Source organism: Glycine max, chromosome 17, assembly GCF_000004515.6.
Source record: "Glycine max cultivar Williams 82 chromosome 17, Glycine_max_v4.0, whole genome shotgun sequence".
NCBI classification, from domain to species: Eukaryota; Viridiplantae; Streptophyta; class Magnoliopsida; order Fabales; family Fabaceae; genus Glycine; species Glycine max.
Genome location: NC_038253.2, coordinates 4,752,820 through 4,774,154, shown reverse-complemented (window position 1 = coordinate 4,774,154; position 21,335 = coordinate 4,752,820). Strand labels below are relative to the sequence as shown.

The 21,335-nt window shown below is 33.2% G+C and overlaps 3 protein-coding genes across 3 annotated transcripts; 1 reads left to right on the top strand and 2 right to left on the bottom strand.

Moving 5' to 3' along the window:
- Window positions 1-205: 205 nt before the first annotated feature.
- LOC100305398 (protein kinase family protein) lies at window positions 206-4,940 on the top strand. Its single transcript, NM_001251670.1, has 7 exons — window positions 206-407; window positions 485-739; window positions 879-1,036; window positions 1,179-1,258; window positions 1,361-1,496; window positions 1,683-1,832; window positions 4,779-4,940. Exons 1-7 carry the CDS (start codon window positions 206-208, stop codon window positions 4,938-4,940), a joined length of 1,143 nt encoding a protein of 380 aa, NP_001238599.1.
- A 2,854-nt stretch (window positions 4,941-7,794) lies between these two features.
- Window positions 7,795-16,081, bottom strand: LOC100777699 (WD repeat-containing protein 75). The gene is made up of 15 exons (XM_003549327.5): window positions 15,648-16,081; window positions 15,376-15,558; window positions 14,461-14,866; window positions 14,217-14,335; window positions 14,031-14,114; window positions 13,460-13,600; window positions 12,969-13,013; window positions 12,660-12,823; window positions 12,317-12,395; window positions 12,152-12,237; window positions 11,442-11,571; window positions 11,194-11,326; window positions 10,826-10,971; window positions 8,977-9,166; window positions 7,795-8,570 (listed from the first exon to the last, which is right to left on the bottom strand). The coding sequence occupies exons 1-15, from the start codon at window positions 15,939-15,941 to the stop codon at window positions 8,359-8,361; spliced, it is 2,412 nt and encodes an 803-aa protein (XP_003549375.1). The 5' UTR covers window positions 15,942-16,081; the 3' UTR covers window positions 7,795-8,358.
- A 1,397-nt stretch (window positions 16,082-17,478) lies between these two features.
- LOC100306552 (uncharacterized) lies at window positions 17,479-20,414 on the bottom strand. Its single transcript, NM_001249695.2, has 4 exons — window positions 20,075-20,414; window positions 19,217-19,314; window positions 17,926-17,996; window positions 17,479-17,838 (listed from the first exon to the last, which is right to left on the bottom strand). The coding sequence occupies exons 1-3, from the start codon at window positions 20,316-20,318 to the stop codon at window positions 17,943-17,945; spliced, it is 396 nt and encodes a 131-aa protein (NP_001236624.2). The 5' UTR covers window positions 20,319-20,414; the 3' UTR covers window positions 17,479-17,838; window positions 17,926-17,942.
- Between the last annotated feature and the right edge of the window lie 921 nt (window positions 20,415-21,335).

Below are 21,335 nucleotides of genomic sequence, written 5' to 3'. Positions count from 1 at the left end.
TCTAACGGTCCCTCCCTAGTACATGGCACTTGTTCACGCCACACCTTTCAACCAAACCAAACCAAAATAAAACCTACGAGTGGTGTCTCTATGTTTGTGAGACCCAAACGCGGTCTTACTTCTTCTTCTTCTTCTTCACTTGTCCTCTGTTTTGAATTGCTCTGCTCTGCATGAAACAGAGTCCCCTGTTGGATTGTTCATTGCAATGAGGTATATTCGGAGCAACAGCTTCAAGAGGTTCTTCTCATTCAGAAGACGCAGTTCAAGGGAACAGATTCTGAGTCCCAACAGTAAGGGTGAAGGAAACAATGAGATTCTTCCGCATGAAGAAGAACCTTCTCGAAGACCCTCTTGGAAGTGCTTCTCTTATGAAGAGTTGTTTGATGCCACCAATGGCTTCAGCTCAGGTTTTGAAAATTAAGGTTTGATTTTTTCTTATTCTAGTTTTGCGGAATTGAGACTTAGCATGTTTTTTTCTTTCCAGAAAATTTGGTGGGAAAAGGAGGGTATGCAGAGGTTTACAAGGGAACAATGAATGGTGGTGAGGAAATTGCTGTGAAGAGACTCACAAGAACTTCGAGGGATGAGAGAAAGGAGAAAGAGTTTTTGACAGAGATTGGTACAATTGGTCATGTGAACCATTCCAACGTTTTACCTCTTTTGGGGTGTTGTATTGATAATGGTCTTTACCTTGTTTTTGAGCTATCTTCCAGAGGTTCTGTTGCATCTCTTATTCATGGTACTTTTTTTTTCTTTCTAAAAAGAACTTTTTTTTTTTCTCATAAAGATTTAAAATTTGGCAGCAAAACATGTCATGTATTCTGGGTTTGCAAAAATAAAAACAATGGTTTTTAATAGTGTGTGAATTTTCTTTGTAGATGAAAAATTGCCTCCTCTAGATTGGAAAACGAGACATAAGATAGCTATTGGAACTGCACGTGGCCTTCACTACTTGCATAAGGATTGCAAGAGGAGGATAATCCACCGGGACATCAAGTCTTCAAACATTTTGTTAACAAAGGATTTTGAACCACAGGTCCTTTTAATTTGCACTTTACTTAGCAGTTAGCCCTGCACTTACCTATTTTAGCTTAATCAATGTTTCAAATACAGTGTTTTTTTGATAGGTTTATTATTTATTTTCTTACCAAAAGTATTATGTTATATGATTGTGGCAGATATCTGATTTTGGCCTAGCAAAATGGCTTCCATCTCAATGGACTCATCATTCAATTGGCCCTATAGAAGGGACATTTGGGTACTCATCTTTTCATGGACCCTCTAATAATCTGAATGGATAGTATATTTTTAAAATATATGAATCGTTATGAAAATGGATATGCTTTCTATAATTTTGCAGACATTTGGCCCCAGAGTACTACTTGCATGGTGTTGTGGATGAGAAGACAGATGTGTTTGCCTTTGGTGTGTTCATGCTAGAAGTAATCTCTGGCAGAAAACCAGTGGATGGGTCTCACCAAAGCTTACATAGCTGGGTAAGTAGCCCCCCCTTTTGCCTTGTGAACTTGGCGTGTTTCATTGAAAATGCCTTTTGGTTTCTTCTAGACTTTGCCTACTCTAATGGTGGGATGTGACTTTTAACATTGGTTAAGTCATTATTCATTAATTAAACGTTTTTTGGTGCATTAAGTAACCATGTCATGTATATTTTGAATAAATAGGCTAAACCAATTTTGAACAAGGGTGAGATAGAAGAGTTGGTGGATCCAAGGCTTGAAGGGGCTTATGATGTGACACAGTTAAAGAGATTTGCCTTCGCTGCCTCTCTTTGCATTCGGGCATCTTCAACTTGGCGACCTACCATGAGTGAGGTACCACCTTACAATACTTGTTTCTTGTATTTGGATTTTGGATTCGCTTCTTTGCCTTCTTTTACAAGAATACATGGATTAAGAAATTGTCCAACAACAAAAAAAAAAACATTGATTAAGAGATTATTAATAAAAAAAAATTGTTGAACGTTATGTTAAGAATATACATTGACAATTAGCTAAATTTCATTGCAAACTATAAAATCATAATTAAAGCTTATTTAATAAAAAATAGGACTTACAATTTTTGATGATTTCTAATAAATTTTAGAAAAAAAATGAAAATTATGTTCAAAATAATATTTTAGAGATTGTGTTGCTAACATTTTTCTTAAAAATTATGGTGATGATGTATTAATAATATTTTTTGATAAAAATAGTATTTTTTAGGTTTGATAAAAATATTTTTAAATTCTTATTTAGTATTTTAAAAATGCTGGTTAGCATTTATTAAAAAGAATTATCCCTTCTTTCCAAAATAAACTGAGTTTTTGGCATTAAAAAAAATTCGCATTGACTGATGTTTATAGTTTTCACTGAAATAATAAAAATGTTATTCCAAATTTACTCCTAATAAATTACATCGATCAAGTGTGCTTGTCAAATTTTCAACTACCACCATCAATCATTCAATAGTTACAAATAACAGTTAAGTATGATACATTTATAAATATTAAGAATATTTTAGTAAAATTGCCCCAACAAGTAATTTTTATTGTTATTCTTAAAATGTGAAAAACGGTTAAACATCAGTCCTTTTTGGGAACTTATATATATTTTTTAAAAGAGCAAGAATCTTTTAAAAAAAAAATCAATTTTAATGTTTCTGGTAAGTTAAAAAATAATAATTTTGAAAAAAATTATAAATATATATCATAAAAAATATTTTTTAAGCTGATTATTTGGTTGGTTTTGTAATTAGCATATTCTTTTGGCAAAGCGATACTCCCAAGTCCGTCCCAAGACATGTTATGGATTCAGTAGCCTGGGATCTTGGGCTGTACTTCTACCACCAAGACCAATGCTAAAAGAACTTAGTATTACGTAGATCTTAAATATTGATTTCATATTCTCTTCACTTATTTTAAAAGAACTTGGTATTTGGAAAATTACAAGTTTAGATCAAAGAAATGTTTTTATAAATAAATTAAAAATGTCATCTCCCCTCATTTCTAGCAAGAAGTTTTTTTACTGTTTATCTCGACAAATCTATGGAAAGGAAAGATAAAGTGAAAATAAAACAAAATTTTAGTAATTAGTAGTGAAAATAGGAAAGGGTATATTATTAATGAATGTATTAAGGTTATGATTGAATATTTAATAGTGACTTAAATTTAATAAAATCAGATGAAATGAAGTTAAGTGAAACAATTCATACATTTTAAAATTATTATTTCATTTTGTTTCGCTCTATTTTATTTATTTCCATTCATCCAAATCCAAACTTAATTTAAGAGTATCAGTAACAAAATATTAATATACTGTATTTTTAGGGCAATAATATACTATACTAAAAGATTTCAGTTACTTAAAATTATTAAATATCCTTATATTTGTAATACGATAAATATTTTTAAAATGATTTTCATATTTATTTTTTTAATCGAAGTCTTTAAAGATACCCCTAACATTTATCTTCATGACGTTGTTTCCATCAATTTTGTTGTTGGTCATCAGGTAAATTAGGAGCAATAAAATGACTGGTATAACCACCACGATATTGCACACATTTGATGTGTAGGAAATTATTTCTGTCAATTGAAACGTCCAGTAGATTGCGACTCGTCCACTTGCCATTTTTTTATCCCGTTGCTAGAGCCAAAGCTTCAAGTTTCAAGTAATTGAAGTGCACCAAAAACTACAATAGAACTATAGAAGTACACGCAAAAAAAAATTGCCTTTAAATACTAAATACTTCTAAACAAAAGAAAAGTATTAATATTGATTATATTATTACTATTATTATTCCTTTCAAGTAATATTATTATTATTATTGTATAATTTTTCTCAACGGCACAATTTCTTTGTTATCATATTAAGATCAGTTTCATGGCTTCAAACAATCAAACTTCCTAATATAATACTCTATTGTCAGCTTTCCTTTTATTTAATTTCCATGGCTTTGCTCATCAGTTTCAGCAGTCAGAAATCTGATCCAGGATAGATTCATCCTTATTTTCCCAAAATTCCAATGGCGGCCTATTTTTCCCATGAAAATTGATTAATCACTTGATGTTCTCTCTTACCTAATTTTATCCTTTGTGCTAATAACAGGACACCTGCTAAAATATATGACACTCCACGTGACAATATATATATATATATATATATATATATATATGTATATAACAAATTAAATGCGTAGGTTCTATTAGGTTCCATGTCACCCTTGAGTGATGATTTGTACGTACCTTTATCCAACACAGAGATGAAAGGCATTCAATTCATTGGGATTGTAGGCCTCTTGTTCTTGCTGTGAATCACGCATAAACCAATAATGGTTGACAGTATGTGCATAATGAATTAATGATCAGAAATTTTTTTAACATAGATCATGTGTACAGTGACTTTACTATTAGATGGAGCTTTAGAGATGATTTATTATAGATTGCCTTTTAATCTTAAAAAAAAATAGTGTACGCAATAGTGTGAATGATTTTTATACAGTCATTCAGTTATAATTTTTCATCCCCTATTTTGGGTAACAGAGCTCAATAGGAACATAATAGGGTTACCTAGTTACCGATTTTCTTGATTTTGTCCATGGGTTGGGTTTTTATGTCCCCATGTTTTTGGTTATGTTGTTCTTGTTGTTTTTTTCTTAATGGAATTCCTGATTTGTTGCAGTAGTCTATGATAAATTTATTGATTTTTAATGATTATCTTAAAAGTATGCTAATCATAATTTTAGATTGGTTGATAATATTATTTATTTATAATTGGCAGGTATTAGAGATAATGGAGGAAGGAGAGACGGATATAGAGAAGTGGAAAATGCCAGAGGAAGAAGAAGAACAAGAGGAGGAGTTCTGGGGTTTTGAGGATCTGGAATATGAATATGACAGCTCCTTTTCAATGTCTTTACTTGACTCCATTGGAAGTACTTAATTAGGAGTTACATCATTACATGCCTTTTTCAATTGCTTGTATATATACAAATTTCATAGAGAGGAGTTCATGTGGCTATGCTACTCCTATCTAATCAAATCAAATCTCTAATAACATTTTTTTTCACTTTTTTTTTTATGGATGTGAAATAATTATTGTAATTGAACTCCATTATGTCGGCAACACCAGAGGAAATGACCCAGCAAGGTTGTTTCAATTTCACTGATAATCTGGTTTTGTAAAACAAGGCAGAGATAATTGGGTCCAATAGGTCCACTCAGTGCAATTTTTCTACACGATGTGACTAGACTAGCAATAATATGAGGTTTATAAGTCGTTTAGATAGAGACATTGGAAATAGATTGTGCATAATGATGGCTCATATTTTTCAATTTTTAAGCTCATTCGGCGATACTTTTGGTTAGAAAAGTGAGTTACATTTAAGGACCTTAGTCTTTACATAAGAAAAAGAGAAAAAGAAAAAAAAAATTAGTTACCATATGGCAAGTCTATTAGGCTTGGAGTTTGGACTTTGTATAGATTTCAAATAATTTGCTTGCTTTTGGCAATTTCATCCTAATATGTTAATATTAACTATTAACTATATTGTATTTCACGTATCTCTTCTATAATGATGCTATCTTCTACTAACAGGGAAAATACAGCCGGCATATTTGAACATAACGTTTTTTGCTTGTTATTTAACGGTAAAGAATATTGATGGAACAAAGTCTAAAGTTTTAAACTCCGAACCAGCTTAGTCTTTCATAGCCAAATATATTTCTTCTTAAGAATCAATGTATTTTTAATATAATAGAGCGAGCAGAAGAACAGTGAATAAGTTTGATGGATTTATTAGCTGCACGCAAGTTGCCATATGCAGAATTTGAAAATTGGAAGCGACACTAACTAGAGCTGTCATGTACTTTGAACGTTATTTATATTTATTTATAGTAAATATGAATATCAATTGGGCGTTCACATGAACTGATTTGCATGAATGTAATCTGAACCAAATCCCTAGACAGCCAGAGGCCACAGAGTATCATACATTTTTTTTTCCGTTAATTTTTGAGGAAAAAACGAAATAGGTGTGTGGAAATAATGTGTTTGTCATTTGTCACTATAATTAATTTACAAAGGGAAAGGGATTTTTGTTTCTTAGTGAAAAGAAAAACTAGGTAGAGTGTATTTGGTAAAGGAAGGTAGGAGAGAAATAGAATGAGTCTCATACATTTTACAATCTATTTTAATTTAAATATTTTCCCTCTATTTTCATCATCCCAACCAAACACATTTTATCTGTTTTTTTGCATACATTAACTCTGCTCTGGAACGCATAAAATGAGTGAATAAAATAGCTCGCTCTATTATGCCTTTCAGTAAAACCTTTATTTATATAATACTACTTTAAGAAATACTGTTAAAACACTCGTTGGCAGAACTCATAAAATAAAGTACATTTGCACACAAAAAAATAACACTAAATGAGCGGAAGTTGCCGATGAAGTGATAGTTTTCCGACGGCAAATATATATAATTTCAAAGTTAACTTAATTAATCAAAGGCTTGCATTTATGTATATGTGTTAGTTGAACGTTGCCCCGAACAGCCGAAAAAGTTGTTCAGCAAGTAGGAGAATGAATCTTAGACAAATTATCAAAATATCTTTTGCTTTTCAATACTATTAAATTGAAGGTTGTTTAACTTAAAAAAGAATAGGAGGAATTAATGATGCAATGACCAAGATAGTGCATGCAACGAAGAATAAACATTAATAACTTAATATTGCTTAACAAAATATATTATTTTATGATTTTGTGATAGTTAACATTGGACCAAAAAAAAACTATTTACGGGTTGAGGCTTGTAATTGTCAAAACAGAAGGCCAGAGGCTATGCATTTTTATTGCAGAACTTAACTTGGTAGTATTACGGATAAAAATATCCTAGCAAGAACGATTTTGTTATTTAAGAAAGCAATTACAATAGTTTTTTTCATGATGTTATTGTTGCTCCGAATAGCAATTCTTAAATGTATATGTCAAAGAGGAGAGAAGTCACGTAAAGCGATGACTTTCTAGGATTACAAGACAAAATGTCTTTCCATGAACAAAGGCTCATTCAGAAATTTCTAGGCTAGTTTTCCCTTTAACATTTTTAGCGTATCCTCGAACGGTAGTGAAAATTTAATACCCAAAACTATGGTTAACCCTGAAGAGGTGATGATAGAGATCCAACACGCCAACCCAACAATAAAACATGAATGTCAGAATGGAAGGAGTCCCTTTTACTTGGACCAATACATAGTTCTTATCAACTAACAAAATACAGTTCATTCCCGAATCACAATGCACAATAACTTGCACTTAAGGGATGAACAACTGGGCCCAAGTAAGCCAAGCTGAAATCTGATTGTTTTTATCAAATTTCTGACAATGTTTTGCGAAACCACAGGGGCATTGTCGAACGAATCAAACCAATGTCATTATGTTCTTTGATAGTCGTTTGCTATATTCAATCCGTTTCGGTTACGTGGTCCTATTCCTATCCTTTTTGTACTTTCCATTGTTCGATCTGTATCACATCTACTCATTTATCAACATACGTGGTCCAGCTATGAAATAGGTGCACATCCCAAAAAGATTTCATTTTTCAATATTCACCTTTTAAGTAACTAAAATAATTTATTAAATTCTTTCTAATCGATACTTAGGATACTCGTTAAAAAAAGACCCTTAAATTAATGCCCTCTTGCTGTGAGATGCAGGCTTCAAATAATTTTCGAGCGGGTGGGGAATATTGTACAGGTTTCACATCTCACAACTAAACTAAGATAAAGTAGACATAGAAATTAGGTGAAAAACGAAAAAGCAAATTATCACTATATTTAGGATCACACTTTCTTAATTTTTAGACATAGGAACTGTAGCTTCCATAGCATTCACCGCTATACTACCTAGACTCGTTGACAGTGATCAAGCTTACAACATTGCTACACTGCAAAATCATTCGTTACTGTCAAAATTTTCGCCCCATCCAAGAACTGAAAAATTGAAAATTAAAGAATATATATAACTAAAGGTCACACTAGCAAAGGCAAAATCGGGTTTTAGAGAGGGGGGACATCTCAGGTATACCAAACCATCTAGCCAACCATTTAAAGCTGAAATCTTTGTTGTCCCATCTTTTCCTGCATCAGCTAATTTGACAAATAGTCCCATCATGTGAAAATGGCAAATTGCTAATGCCAGACCAACCTGCAGCGGGTAGAAGGTAGTGTTTACACCATTCTTGAAGAGAACATTCAAATATCTTAACTTCAAGTCCAGTCCATAGGCCTCTTGACCTCTGCTAGGTGGGCATCAAAGAAACAAATATCATCCCTTGATGGAGTTCCGTGGATGGAGTGCTTCTGTCATTCTACAGTTGCTGTCCTTTTCTCCAGCAGGGACTCCAAAAATTCCGAGCACAATTTAGTGAGGGGTGGCAACGATTGTGATAATCCACTAAATATGGTTTCCCAAGGCCTCTTGGAAGCAGAAGCAGCAGATGAAATCGATGAGTCCATTTTCCTTTTCAAATCAAACTTGGGTAGCTCCCCATAAATTGATGCGTATCCAAATTGTCCTGAAATTCAAGGCCAGAAAATACAATCTATTTATGGATGACTTCTTTACCATAAACCTAACACAAAAATAGAAAACTAAAATATAAGATGACATAAAGGTGGAAGTTTTTTAACCATACAACCTATTTCAATTCATTCTTTCTTTCTTTATGGGACATTTCTAGTATGAGTGCTAGAGGAGTTAGTTTTGGCTACATAACTAAACATGAACAACCAAGATCATTTCAAATAAAACCTAATCTTCACCATTCATTTTAATTGTGTGGCCACGATTTGCTCCTCTTACTCATCTAATACATACACATATTAATGGGATTGAACTTGAACCTATGTCTTCTTGTCTTCTTCCATGAGCAGAACAGTATAAACCTGATCAAAACACAATAGATGGAGTAAAGTTTTCACCTGTTTCTTCAAACGCAAGATCATCCTGCTTAGTCATACTAAGCTCACAGGCTTTTCTGCCAGATGGATGAAAGATGACATATTCATGATCTCCATTTATATATGCAAGCAGTGTCTGTGTTGGTTTCCCATCAATAACTGCTCGTTCAAATGGATCTCCTTGGATAAAAGCCAGCCTCCCTCCCTTGGCCTAAATGAAAAGAGCAAAACATAAAGAACAAGCCGACCAAAATAAATCTTCAAGCATACTGGAGATTAAAAAATAAAAATAAAAAATCAATTTTGGAAAATATTTCTCAATGCAATTCCTGAACAATCTGAATTATCTATTTCTATTATGAGGTTATCACGCATACCTGAATATTGCCAAAAGTGGGGGGAAAATAAAATAGAAAATTTAGTTTCTAATTCTATCTCAAAGGCAATGCACAAACTAGCTTGCACTCATTTCTTTATTGCTATCAGCAGTTAGCATAACATATTTAACAACTTTGTCTCCAACAATCTTCTCCAGAATTTTTTCATCTCAGACCTCCATTTAACCACCACATCCAACATGACATTATGGCGGTTTTGTCAATGTAATGATGATAGCATTGCAGATTTTGGTAGAATGTTAAGTCACCATCAATGGTGTTGCACATCTTCGTCATTTTGCTTTGTGCAACCAAAATTGCCATGACAGAGGATGGTGGGACTTGGGGGTTTGAGATGATTGAATTTGATCTTTTTTGTCTTTTTTTTTAAAAGATTCCAGTATTTTAGGAATTTAGTAATAGGAATCTAAATCCTGATAATTTAAGGCTTTCTTCCAAACTTAATCAGCAGATGACAGAAAATAATCAAGAGTCCCTGTTTCTAGACTCTACTTCTCTCCAACCAGTGAGCACGACCCACTCTGGCACTCGTCAAGGGAGGCCCATTCCAGCACTCCTTCCAATGAGCACCATCATCTTCATTAAAGACATAACGGTCTCCAATTTTTTTAAGCTATGCTATTTTTATTTATTTTTTTAATTGACATGTCTTCCATTTTTGTTTCATTTATTGAATTATTTTAAGATTCACTTATGTCTTTCCCTTTTTCACTCAGTTTTCTGTTTCTAAACATTTTCTAATCCATGTTTGTCTATATTTTGTTATATTCTACATAAGATTTTCATCATTCGTTTTTATAATTTTATTTCAGTTTAATTTTCAATTCGGTTAGTCTGACAGTGTCTGTTCAATGCTTTGGCATCTCTATTTTGAGCTTTCTAGTTTTATATGTAAACTTTTATGAATTGAGAATGAATATATTCTTTCTAGTTTTTTATTTTTATAATATGGCCTATTTTTGTTTATTATTGTGTATGAGCATGTGCGTATGCATCAACCGCTATATTTCTATTTGTTATTAGTTTGCAACACACTCTGCCATAAGCCATGGCGGATTTTGGCTTTTCCACGATGAACCACAATTTGGTAACAATGGTTTTATCTGCAAAAGGCAAAACAGTGAAAACTGCAATGTTATTCAGCTTGAATGCAGTTTTACTTAATCTAAAATTTTTTTATCAGCAAAGGTTAGTTGTTAGTTTTGTTAGCAGGAGAGATAGAACCCACAACCTCAACCAACCTTATATCTCCCCTAAATCCCACACTGTAATAACCGATATTTGGTATTTGGTAACAATAAGAATTAAAATGCCATTTATTTGTTCATTAAATAAATATGCACAATAAACTCCATAAGAGTACTAGCAATGTGGATTTAAAAACCATTAGAAACTATTCTCAAAGCTGACAGTTGATAGCTCAATTTTTTGGCCTATAGTCAGAATTTTTCAGAGACATAAAGGGATTGTACCTTAGTTACAGACCAGGAAGCCACCGGAACAGGATCTGTCACTTTGAATAATAAGATTATCCCATCACCTTTAAATGTACATTCATTTGATTTGGGAAGGAGCGCAAGGACAGCAAAATATGACAAGTCTATTGCAGAGGAGACAGCTGCATGAATATGCATCAAAATTCTGTCAGATCAACAGTATTCCCATCATGTAATCATAAGTTTAGAAAGATAAACAGTATCTGCTAATACACAAAGAACTAAAGTGAAAAATATCAACCAAGAAATTTGAATGATACATGATTTCTAAAATTGAATACAAGAGAAGAGACATATGAAATCATAGTCAGTATATCATAGGAAAAGAAATAAAATCTTTAAACCTTCTATTTGGAGTCTGTATGACCAAGAAGCAGCTAACTTTGACATACTCCAAACAGACAGCTGTGGTTTTGAACCATGACATACAGACAGAAGATAATCTGACTTTCCAGCAAAGACGAGTCTCGTAATAGGCTGGGAAAAATTACAACAAATTAGAGATAGAGAAGGGAACAAGTATAAGTACTAATTAATGAATCCTAAAATATAGAACCCAAAAGCAATATCATATACGCATGAAGAAGATCACCATTGGAGTTTCTCCTATAACAGCAATGAGGACATTATTATTAGGATCCCACAATGTAATAACAGTGTCCGCTGCAACTGCCAGCACAGAACCATCAGCTGAGAAAGCAGCAGCTCTCATGGCTTTATTTCTGCATAGGCATATCCACATCATGACAACGAGTTAGTCATATAATCAACTTAATTTCAAACAGAAGCAATCAGCAGCTAAATCATATTTTGCTCATCCTGCTGAAGTGAAGAATATAATTATGATCTTCATTTTGCAAATTAGTCTTATTTAAGTGCCACGAAGGGCCAAATTACAACAAAGTTGATATACTTCCAAGTACAAAACCAACAAAACAATAAAGGAAATAAAACAGCTGCACATATTAAGGGGTTCAGCCAGGAATCTCTGGATACTTAAGAGAACTTCATGCCACTACTAATCCTTTTTGTTTTATCTAAAAAGAAATCTGGGAGAAAGATTTTGTTGTTAGCTGATATCCATAATCTGCGACCCTTCCAATATTTAAATGATAACTACCTTGTTCAATAAAGTTATCCAATTTTTTTACAAGTTCACAACACACTAGGATAAGAGGTTGCTGGGGTTTACATATTGAAGGCAAAGCTTAAACGGTAAGTATTGGTAGGTTTTTCTTCAACATCTATAGCCAACACAAGCAAATATTGGTTAATTCTAACAATCATAGTAGGATTATATACTTGTATGACCCAACAGCATGACACTTCCAACCAGAATTCCGAACCATCTGGCCATTTTGCTGAATTTCTTCCTTGCAGACCCATATCTGAAATGTGTAAAAGTAAAGTAAATAAGTGCCACCAGAAACAAATCCTAAGCATACATAACAATTTGTCCAAAATTACCTTGAAATCTCCACCATAAGATGTGCTGACAGCCATAGGACGAGTAGGATGGAAGGCAACAGCAGAAATATGAGCATCCCTATCAATAAGGAGATATATGTGTCAACTCCACTTTCTAATATATCTAAAGCCTAAAGGCACTACACACCTAAAATTCAGATTGACAAGGTAGAAGGGCAATTCTAGCAGAGTTATAGAATAGTTACAAAAAATCAATCCCAACACTGAACAAGGAATAAGTCATGCAATTCTATTAAGTTACCTATATGCCTACATTATGCAGGCCCACTTATAAAACTTGAGATTTTTTAATTTTCCTTGATAAAATAATCCGTGGACAAACCTGTGTGGTTCATAAATAAGGGTAGATAATGAAAATCTCTTGTTATCATCCAAATCCCAAAACTTCAAACAAATAAAACCTCCTATTCCATCTTCAGGAAGCTTGACATCAACTGTACCCATCATAGAGCCATCAACAGATAGCTCTACCAAGCTCACCACCACCTGTAGCCACAATATTCCATTGAACAGATTTAATCATCATTTCATCAATCAAATGTTTTATAAGCTGAAACAAGATTTGAGAATACTAACAACCAAGATTGTCAATATATCACATTATAAGAAATTATATGTAACTAGCACATACCGTGACCTCATCAACTGGTTGATGGTTTCTTTCACAGACTTGAACCTGCAGAAAACAAATTTCAACATTATACATTTTATGTGTTTAATTTTGATGCTGTTATCACACCTTAAAAGTAATTATAAATTAAGTAAGAAGCACCCAACCAAACACCAGATTAATATAAAGTATAAACGTAAATTGAAAAAAAAAATGAGAACTTAAAAACATAATGATATATCTGGAGCTTATTAAAAAATTATTCATGAGAAGTAGAAATAAAATAGCTCAATACAATGAAAATACATTTTAACCCACATATATATAGAGGTAAAAGCAACAGTGTCTATGTACTAGGTTTTTAACTTCAAAAATATAATTAAATATTTAGTGCTAACTGATCATTTCCCTTGCAGAAAGACTAAAGCCCTTTTTGGGTGGGGGTGGGGTGGGGTTTGGACCCAGCCATTTCAAGAAGTTTAAGAAAAAAAACTTGAACAAAAAGATATTACCTCATAAACTTCGCGATTAGCAAACAAGCTGTAGAATTGGATGGCATAATTCTCTGTTTGTACAGCCAATAAACCAGAAGTGCAGTCAAAGGCAACTCGGCTGGAAAGACCTTCACATATATCTTGAGAAGACAAAGGGGGCTGCAAAAACAAAAAAAAAATAAAATGTAAAGGTTATATCAAGTTCCAGCAAATGCAAGTTGTTATGCAAGCACCCAGGAAAATATTAATATATTGATATAAAATGGATAAAAAATAAAATTGTTTTTTCATTGTTGTTACAAGTTTTCTTATATTTTCTTAGTATAGTATGATGTGTTAGTGAATTAACAAATTCCCCTAATCAAAATCAAATGTTTTCTTAAAACTGACAATTGATGTTTCAAGCTTGCAAGCCTATATTAAGGAGAAAATTATAATGATGGTCGGTAATTTCATTTTCAATGAAGAAAATAATTTCTAAATGTTGTCCAACAATCAAAAGCAGTGGTTTTCCAGTGCATTAGAAATAATATTAGGACATAGTGACCAGAGAAATAAGAATACAGCGAGAACAAACATAGGAACTAACCTTGATACCAGAAATACAGCTGATTATTTCCATTGGCTTTGAAGGCTTCTTCAATATAAGCATTTGATTATCTGCATGAGATATCTGCAGACCCTTAATTAGTTAGATAATATATGGGCTAATTGTCAGGACAGACCCAGACAGATCTATTTATTATATGTTCAACTACATATTAGTAATCCTTACTGAGAAAAGTGATCGATCAGGAGAATCTACAAAATACAAAAGTGGAGATCCAAATCTTGGTAAGCAATAATTCTTTTTTGTGTCTAACCGCCAAATCACGAGAACTCCTTCCTTCCCACCTTGATATCAAATGAAGGAATATAAACAATAAATTATATTGCTCTACATGAATATAGGAGAGCTCAGACAAACATATTCCCCAGTTCAATGACTTCTATTATTAACTTCAGGCAATATAACTTACCTGAGTAGAGGAAGGCTCCATCTGAAGAGAAAGATAGACAACTCACTCCAGAAGAGTGCCAATGCCGTGTGACGCTTGATTCAGCATCATCATTTTGCCTAACCCCATCCTTATTTTCCTGATCCGTTGATCTTCCATTGATTAATCCACTACTGCTCAAGAACTTCTGAGCACCAAATTCATGCCAAATTAAAATTCTTCCAGTTACATCACCAGCAGCCACAGTTCTCTCTGTCGGATGGAATGCAAGAACAGTCAACGTCTTTGTATGATGCAGGATAATCTTCTTGGACACAGCGGAATCAGAGTCCTTTTTAGGAACTGCCCATATATGAAGTTTCCGTTTGTCTTTTATACCCAAAAAATTACCCGAGGGACTAATGGTTAAAGATTCTGGCCGTTCAGTCTGTCAAAAAGTGAGAGAACATGCATGCACTTAAGCAACAACAACAAATAATAAAAACTAAATTGCATTCTCATATATGTTGACCAACAACATCTGAGGATGAACCGGTGAACAGAAATCAAATCATTTCAGGGGTTTTCTTATTACAAAGTTCCTGAATTAAAATAAAATAAAACAAGCAGTCCAAATGAAATAAAGTTTGAGTATTGCTCTTCGGCCACTCCTCCCTCCTCTCCCATCTAAACAAAAATGTCCTTAATAATATTCACCCATGTTCTTCTCTAAATGAAAGTAAGAAAACTACAAAAATGTCCTTAATAATATTCACCCATGTTCTTCTCTAAATGAAAGTAAGAAAACTAAATACTCTTAGAAACAACAAAACAAGCTGTGCATACATAATTAGCAGCAAAAAACATGAAAAAGCACATGATTGATTGAAACCTGTTCAGCTGTTTTTCATAGTTCACAATGCTTACACTAACCATTCATTGATTAATTCAATTTACCTCTTTCATGATAAGGTTGCTAACAGAGCGAAAGTGGGTCAAATTACACTTCCTGATCTGTCCATAAAGAGGCTTGGTGGGATTGTCCGGTGGTGCTTTTATACCTTGAACAGACACGTAAGCAATAACATTCGGCGGCGTCTTCCCGTTTTCTTCCCGAGGAGACAATATGGAAGGCACCACCTAAAAAAAAGATATAAAAAGCATTATATTTTGAAGCGAATGACAATTAACAAATGCTTATTGTGTTCCTTCGGTGATGTGTGTGTTACCATAGAGAAAATTGGTAAGCAAAGGTCGATAATATTGACGCATTCGGGAACGGAGAAGTCCCAGTGGCGGATGGTACCGTCGACAGAAGCGGTCCAGCAGTAGCTTAGGCCAGTGGAGGAGGGGACCACCACGACGGCGGTGACGGAGGCGGTGTGGCCTTCGAGCGAGGAAACGAGGGAGCCGGTGCCGGTGCTGAAGATGGACACGGTGGAGCCGCTGCAAACGAGGAGGCGCTTGCCGTCGTTTGAAAACGCCGGAGCGGAAGAAACGTAGTTTTGGCCTCCGCGTATCATGATGCCGAAACGCTGCGTTTCGCCTGCAAGTGAAAGTGGGAGGGAGAAATAGTAAAAGTGGTGCGAAGGTTGAAGTTTATAAGGGAAAGGGAGAAGAGGGTCGGCCGAGTGGCAAAACCCCTAGGGTTTTTGGGCCCTAATTTCGATTTTAAGCTAGGTTTTATTAAATAGAGATTATAGTATTTTTTTTTTCCTCAATGTGTTTGAAAGGAAATATGAAAAAAAAAATATTGGAGAAAATTTTGTATTTTTAGTGAGATTCACATCTTTTATAAACTATTTAATTTAAAAATATATATATTTTCATCTTCTAATCCAAATACACCGGATAGATTTTGTATCTCCTTTTTTGTTCTTTTTTTTTTTTTGCATCTTTCTATATCCTTGTTCGAAAGGAAAGGAGACATGTTCGGTCGAACATGAAATATGTGAGCATTTTTTTATATTTATTATTGTTCTTTTGTTTTTATAATTTTGTAATTAATTGTAATTTATATATAATCGTATTTAACGTCTTTTTAATATTGCCTGAATTTATTATGCAAATACTTCGTACAATTTTAAATATTTATTTTAATTTATGTTCTAAAAAATTTAGATAAATTTTAAGAATCCATGTGGTATAGAATATACTCGTTTAATTAAAAAAATTATTAATAACTCTTTGATACTTTTAAAAATGTTTTTAACCCCACAAGAGTAAGATATTTTTATATAAATTATTTTAATTTACTACCAAAACGCATGAATAAATTGACACGAAACCAGTCCAACTTGATTAATAAATTCAAGTTCGAATCTTAAGTATATATAACTTTCATTAAATATTCATATAAAAATTATCACTCATAACGATCTTATTTAATATTAGTGTCAATTAATAATGATTGCTCTTATTTGGCACCACTGGTCGCTATCTAGCATAACCCAATGGAGAAATGTACGGGTGAAAAGTAAATAAGCACCGATGTTTTTTAAAAAAGAATTAAAAAAACTATTTCTAATGAGAATATTTTAACATTTTATTGATGAAATGCGAAGATATGAGATTTTTTGTAAAATCTATTTAAGAGCCTTAAGAAAAGTGTTGGCTTAAAAAGATTGGGTACTTGTGAAGTGTTTAAGTTGAAAAAACAATTGTGCGCAAGTGAAACATATTTAAGCACTTAAGGAGAGATATGTTGGATTGCGGATGTTCTAAGCCTTCCTACCATTGGCCAAACATCCCTGAAATATGGTAAGCCGAACTCACTTCAAATAAAAGGCACATAACAAGAGTAAACCGAAATTGACATTCCGAATATCGATCCTCAAGTTCGTGATTTACCTGCACCTGCTACTCCAACTATTCATTTTTCCAATTGTGTGTACAACTTTTTTTACTACATAATCCAACATTTTGATGGCTAAGATTCTCTACAGTTTATATAAAATCACAGAGGATCCCAACATAATCCATTTATGTTTATATAACTTCATGATTGTAAAACGGTGAGACGAAAACTAGTCAACTACTGGACAAATTACGATATTTTTTAATAACTAATCACTATCGCTTGAAATAATTTGCATAGGGTTTCTGCAGACTTTACCCCCAAGATTACAAACAAAATACTTAGGAGACAACCCTGCCATCATGAGAAGCCCAAAAACTTGACCCAAACTACAATACAAAAACAAAACATTTGCCCCTGAAAATAACTTGGTAATTAGATTACAGGTAGAGACTGTCCAGTGAGACTCAACTGGCAGGAGTTGGAAAATAACCATTGAATCATATCAATGGATGTAGATCAAATAACTTTGACATATCAGATGCATTCATTCTACTCCACATAAATACAAAGGTATAAATATACTCAAAGCAGGAGTCTTCACACCTCACTTTTGAATAATCCTGCATAAGGATATGAATCACCTAGTTAAAAGGGTCATTCATACGATTCAAGGATAACAAAAATTGCAAAACAAAGGTAGTACTTACCACCAACTCTAGGCAAGTCAAACACTTTGTACTTTGCTCGATATTTCTTTCACTTTAATGTCTCCTTTTTCCTACAGTCAAAACCTCAAAATTTTAGAAGTTAAACACACAACAGATACACACACATATGCACTATGACACCTTTTATTGTGCAAGTCAAATGAGAATTCAATTATGCTATTGAAACAAGGAGGACATGGCATAACTACGATAGTTTCTGAAAATCTAGTATTCACTTACAAAGAGAGGGGGGAGTGATCATGGGCACTGGATAATAACACATTTAGTAGTAAAATAAAATGCTCATTCCTCAGAATGAAAAGGCACCATAATCCTTACCAGAAAGGTCAAGATCTCAGATTGCTGTCATAATTATACAACACAATAGTATTGCACATTGCTATGGAAGACCTATTGACTAGTACATAATATTCAGAGAACAGTCCATAGTAAAATCATGCCATAAAGGGCCTCAATGTTGAGAAGTAAGAAGTAACACAAAAGAGTCTCTTATCAGCCTCAAACTACTCTTTTCTCTGGACTCTTTCATTGGACTCCAAATTGTACTTCACTAACTAACATTTTGATTGTTAAAACTGAAACTAAGCACTTCCTTCCAACTTTCATAAGTTTAAGTCATAGATCAATTAGCCTAATAAAATAGAGATGAAAATAATCACTAACGTGATTGTAAAGAACCAGGGAAGGCCCCACTTGTTTTAAAGTTGGGTAAAATTGATTTAAAGCATATCAGTGCAAATCATAGTTACCTGATATACAATACTCTTCAGGGTACAGGTATATGGTATATGATAAGTTACCATGTCAAATATATGATATCTTTCACTGTTAATTATTGCAACTACAGCCCCATTTGGACTCCCTAGGCCACACTGAAGTGGCAATAATCACAATAACTGAGAGATAGTCCATTTTCTCTTTCCCATTGTTCTCTCCTCATCTTCTAATTCCTTCTTTTTGTAGGTGAAGTTCAGAATTTACAGGAGAAGGGGTCCAGGTCACAACAAACACCTTTTCCTCCTCTTTCTCCTTCTCATACTTCACCATCAGTGAAAAAAGCCAAACTAGGAACTCAATTTGCAAAGAACCAGAAATAGGTACACATGAACCAAGTCATGGTTCTAAGATGAAACCACCAAATTTGGTAACATTGGTTGAAATCAAACTACCAAAAGGAGTCACATCAAAACAAGCAGAAGAAAATCCAATTCTAAAAGCATATAAACACTAATCTTGCAACTATTAGTATCAATATCAATCAATTTCTTACCACTCCCTTGCTCTCATAATAATCATCAAGAGCCCATTGATACTTTGACTGATTCAATCCAAACCAACGTGCCAAATGATCATCCAAACTTGAGTGGGCTGTAAAAGGAAAGGTAATGGGTATTTGCTCAAAAGAATACACAAGATGATGAAAAACTCAATCAAAGTCCTATTGTATTTTAGGATCTGAAATCAAATTATAGATTTATTTTCATGTGAAGTTTATCGTACTTTTTCATACAAAATTCATGGCTATAAACAGTAAAGAGCCTCAACAGCAAAGTGCATGTAAGACAACAACTAATGAATATATTCATTACTTCACAAAAACTAGAAATTACTTCCAAGCCAACTAACCAGCTCATAAAGAGAAGAGAGTATATATATCTCAGCCAAATAGAACATCTTTTTTTTTTTTTAATTAAAAAGATGCGTTTTGCCCAAAAGAGTAATCAAAACACCAACAAGAATCCTAATAACCAAAAAGATCATAAGACTAAGTCTTACATTATAATAATTTTGGAGTCAGACATATATATATATATATATATATATATATATATATATATATATATATATATATATATATATATATATATATATATATATATATATATATATATATCAGATAACAAATCAAGATAACAACGAGATAAGACGTCATCAATCACCACCAGAGTCACACTTTTCCAACAACAACTCAATTCAAAATCCAAATAATCTAAAAACGACTTATACTTACTTAAATAATCTTAGTTTTATTTTTAATTTTCAATTTTCCAAATGCGTGGCACATTTCGTTTTTGGCGACACGGAACCTAATAACCTAAGATAGAGTTGAAAAGAGTAAAGTACGCACCGGTTTGGACCTTGGCAACGGCGTTTCTGAAGAAGCCGAAAACGGAATCGTCGGAATCGGAGAGAGGTTTGGGTTTGGGGGAAGGAACGGCTTTGGGAATCTGAGGCGGCGGAGGTGCGATCTTGGTGGTGGTAACGGGGTTGTCGTCGGCGGGTTTGGGTGTAGACGGCGGCGTCATGAAGACGGTGTAAGGCCCGATTTTTCCGATCACCGGTGGCGGCGTAGATTCGCTGTTGATCGACATTTTGGTCGGAAAGAGAGAGAGTGGAAGTTGGAAGAGTGAGTGTTGGATCTTTCTGTCTTCTTATCTATGTGTTGTGCACTTCGCTTGTTTGGTTCCATTCTTTTATTTCTCCCAACTCTACGTTTTTTTAATTATTTTTTTATTTTATTTGTTACTGTGGTGTTGTTTTTTTTTTTTTTATCAAAAAAACAATTATCTTTTATGATTATTTTAACTTAACTAAAAGTCTTGATTCCAATTTTAATATGCAACTTAAATACAGAAAGATATTTGTCTGACTCTGAAGTAAAGGATGCATGTGACATCGAAAAAAGAAAAAAATAATAATTATCTATTTTTGTGATAAAGGGATTTCACAAATGTATAATGTGAGGACTTAAGTGGTAATTTCTGCGCTTTTCAATTATAAACTGTCCATCTACAAACCACCCCATTAAACTTTACTTGAGTTTATCATTTTCAACAAAACTCTGCAGGATTTATTGAAGGAATTTTTCTTTGACTTCATTTTTTTGTTCTGCATTTTGAAAAGTCATTCAATTATCAAAATCTTTTTGTCAAAGCCAAATAAATTTTTTCTATAGTAAAAAGTTTTGGATTAAATCTAAGTTTGCAAATGGAGTTTATAAAAGCAACCCAAATTTTACTTCTACAAAATTCAACTTTTTAGACTAAATTTTAATGTGCAAACGTATTGATTTTTGAAGATAATCAAAATGTCACAAAACTGAATTTACTTTCTAAAGAAAAAACTTACCTGCGTACGTTTAATTATTCACAACCGAATCTTTATTGTCTGTTAATTTTAACTCTTTCAAGTTGAAGTTAGCATGGTAAAATATTTAAGGCCAGAGGAAAATGAATAGCAAACTATATAGTTTGACGGGGTGTTTTTAAGATTTTTTTAAAACTTCTTATCCCTTTTAATCCGTCATTTTTAGCATTCTTGGTTCTATCTTGAATTTTCACATTTTTTAAAACAAATTATCAATAATTAAAATATCACAATATAAATTA

Excerpts from the sequence above, each read along its gene's own strand:
- LOC100306552 (NM_001249695.2), bottom strand. The coding sequence starts at position 20,318 with ATGTCGATCAACAGCGAATCTACGCCGCCACCGGTGATCGGAAAAATC. Across the intron at positions 19,315-20,074 it reads CGTTGCCAAGGTCCAAACCG|CCCACTCAAGTTTGGATGAT; the intron begins GTGCGTACTTTA and ends TTCCTTTTACAG. Across the intron at positions 17,997-19,216 it reads ATTATGAGAGCAAGGGAGTG|GAAAAAGGAGACATTAAAGT; the intron begins GTAAGAAATTGA and ends TTTTGACTGTAG.
- LOC100305398 (NM_001251670.1), top strand. The coding sequence starts at position 206 with ATGAGGTATATTCGGAGCAACAGCTTCAAGAGGTTCTTCTCATTCAGA. Across the intron at positions 1,037-1,178 it reads CAAAGGATTTTGAACCACAG|ATATCTGATTTTGGCCTAGC; the intron begins GTCCTTTTAATT and ends TGATTGTGGCAG. Across the intron at positions 1,833-4,778 it reads GGCGACCTACCATGAGTGAG|GTATTAGAGATAATGGAGGA; the intron begins GTACCACCTTAC and ends TATAATTGGCAG.
- LOC100777699 (XM_003549327.5), bottom strand. The coding sequence starts at position 15,941 with ATGATACGCGGAGGCCAAAACTACGTTTCTTCCGCTCCGGCGTTTTCA. Across the intron at positions 14,867-15,375 it reads GCAACCTTATCATGAAAGAG|ACTGAACGGCCAGAATCTTT; the intron begins GTAAATTGAATT and ends ACTTTTTGACAG. Across the intron at positions 11,327-11,441 it reads TTATAGGAGAAACTCCAATG|CCTATTACGAGACTCGTCTT; the intron begins GTGATCTTCTTC and ends AATTTTTCCCAG.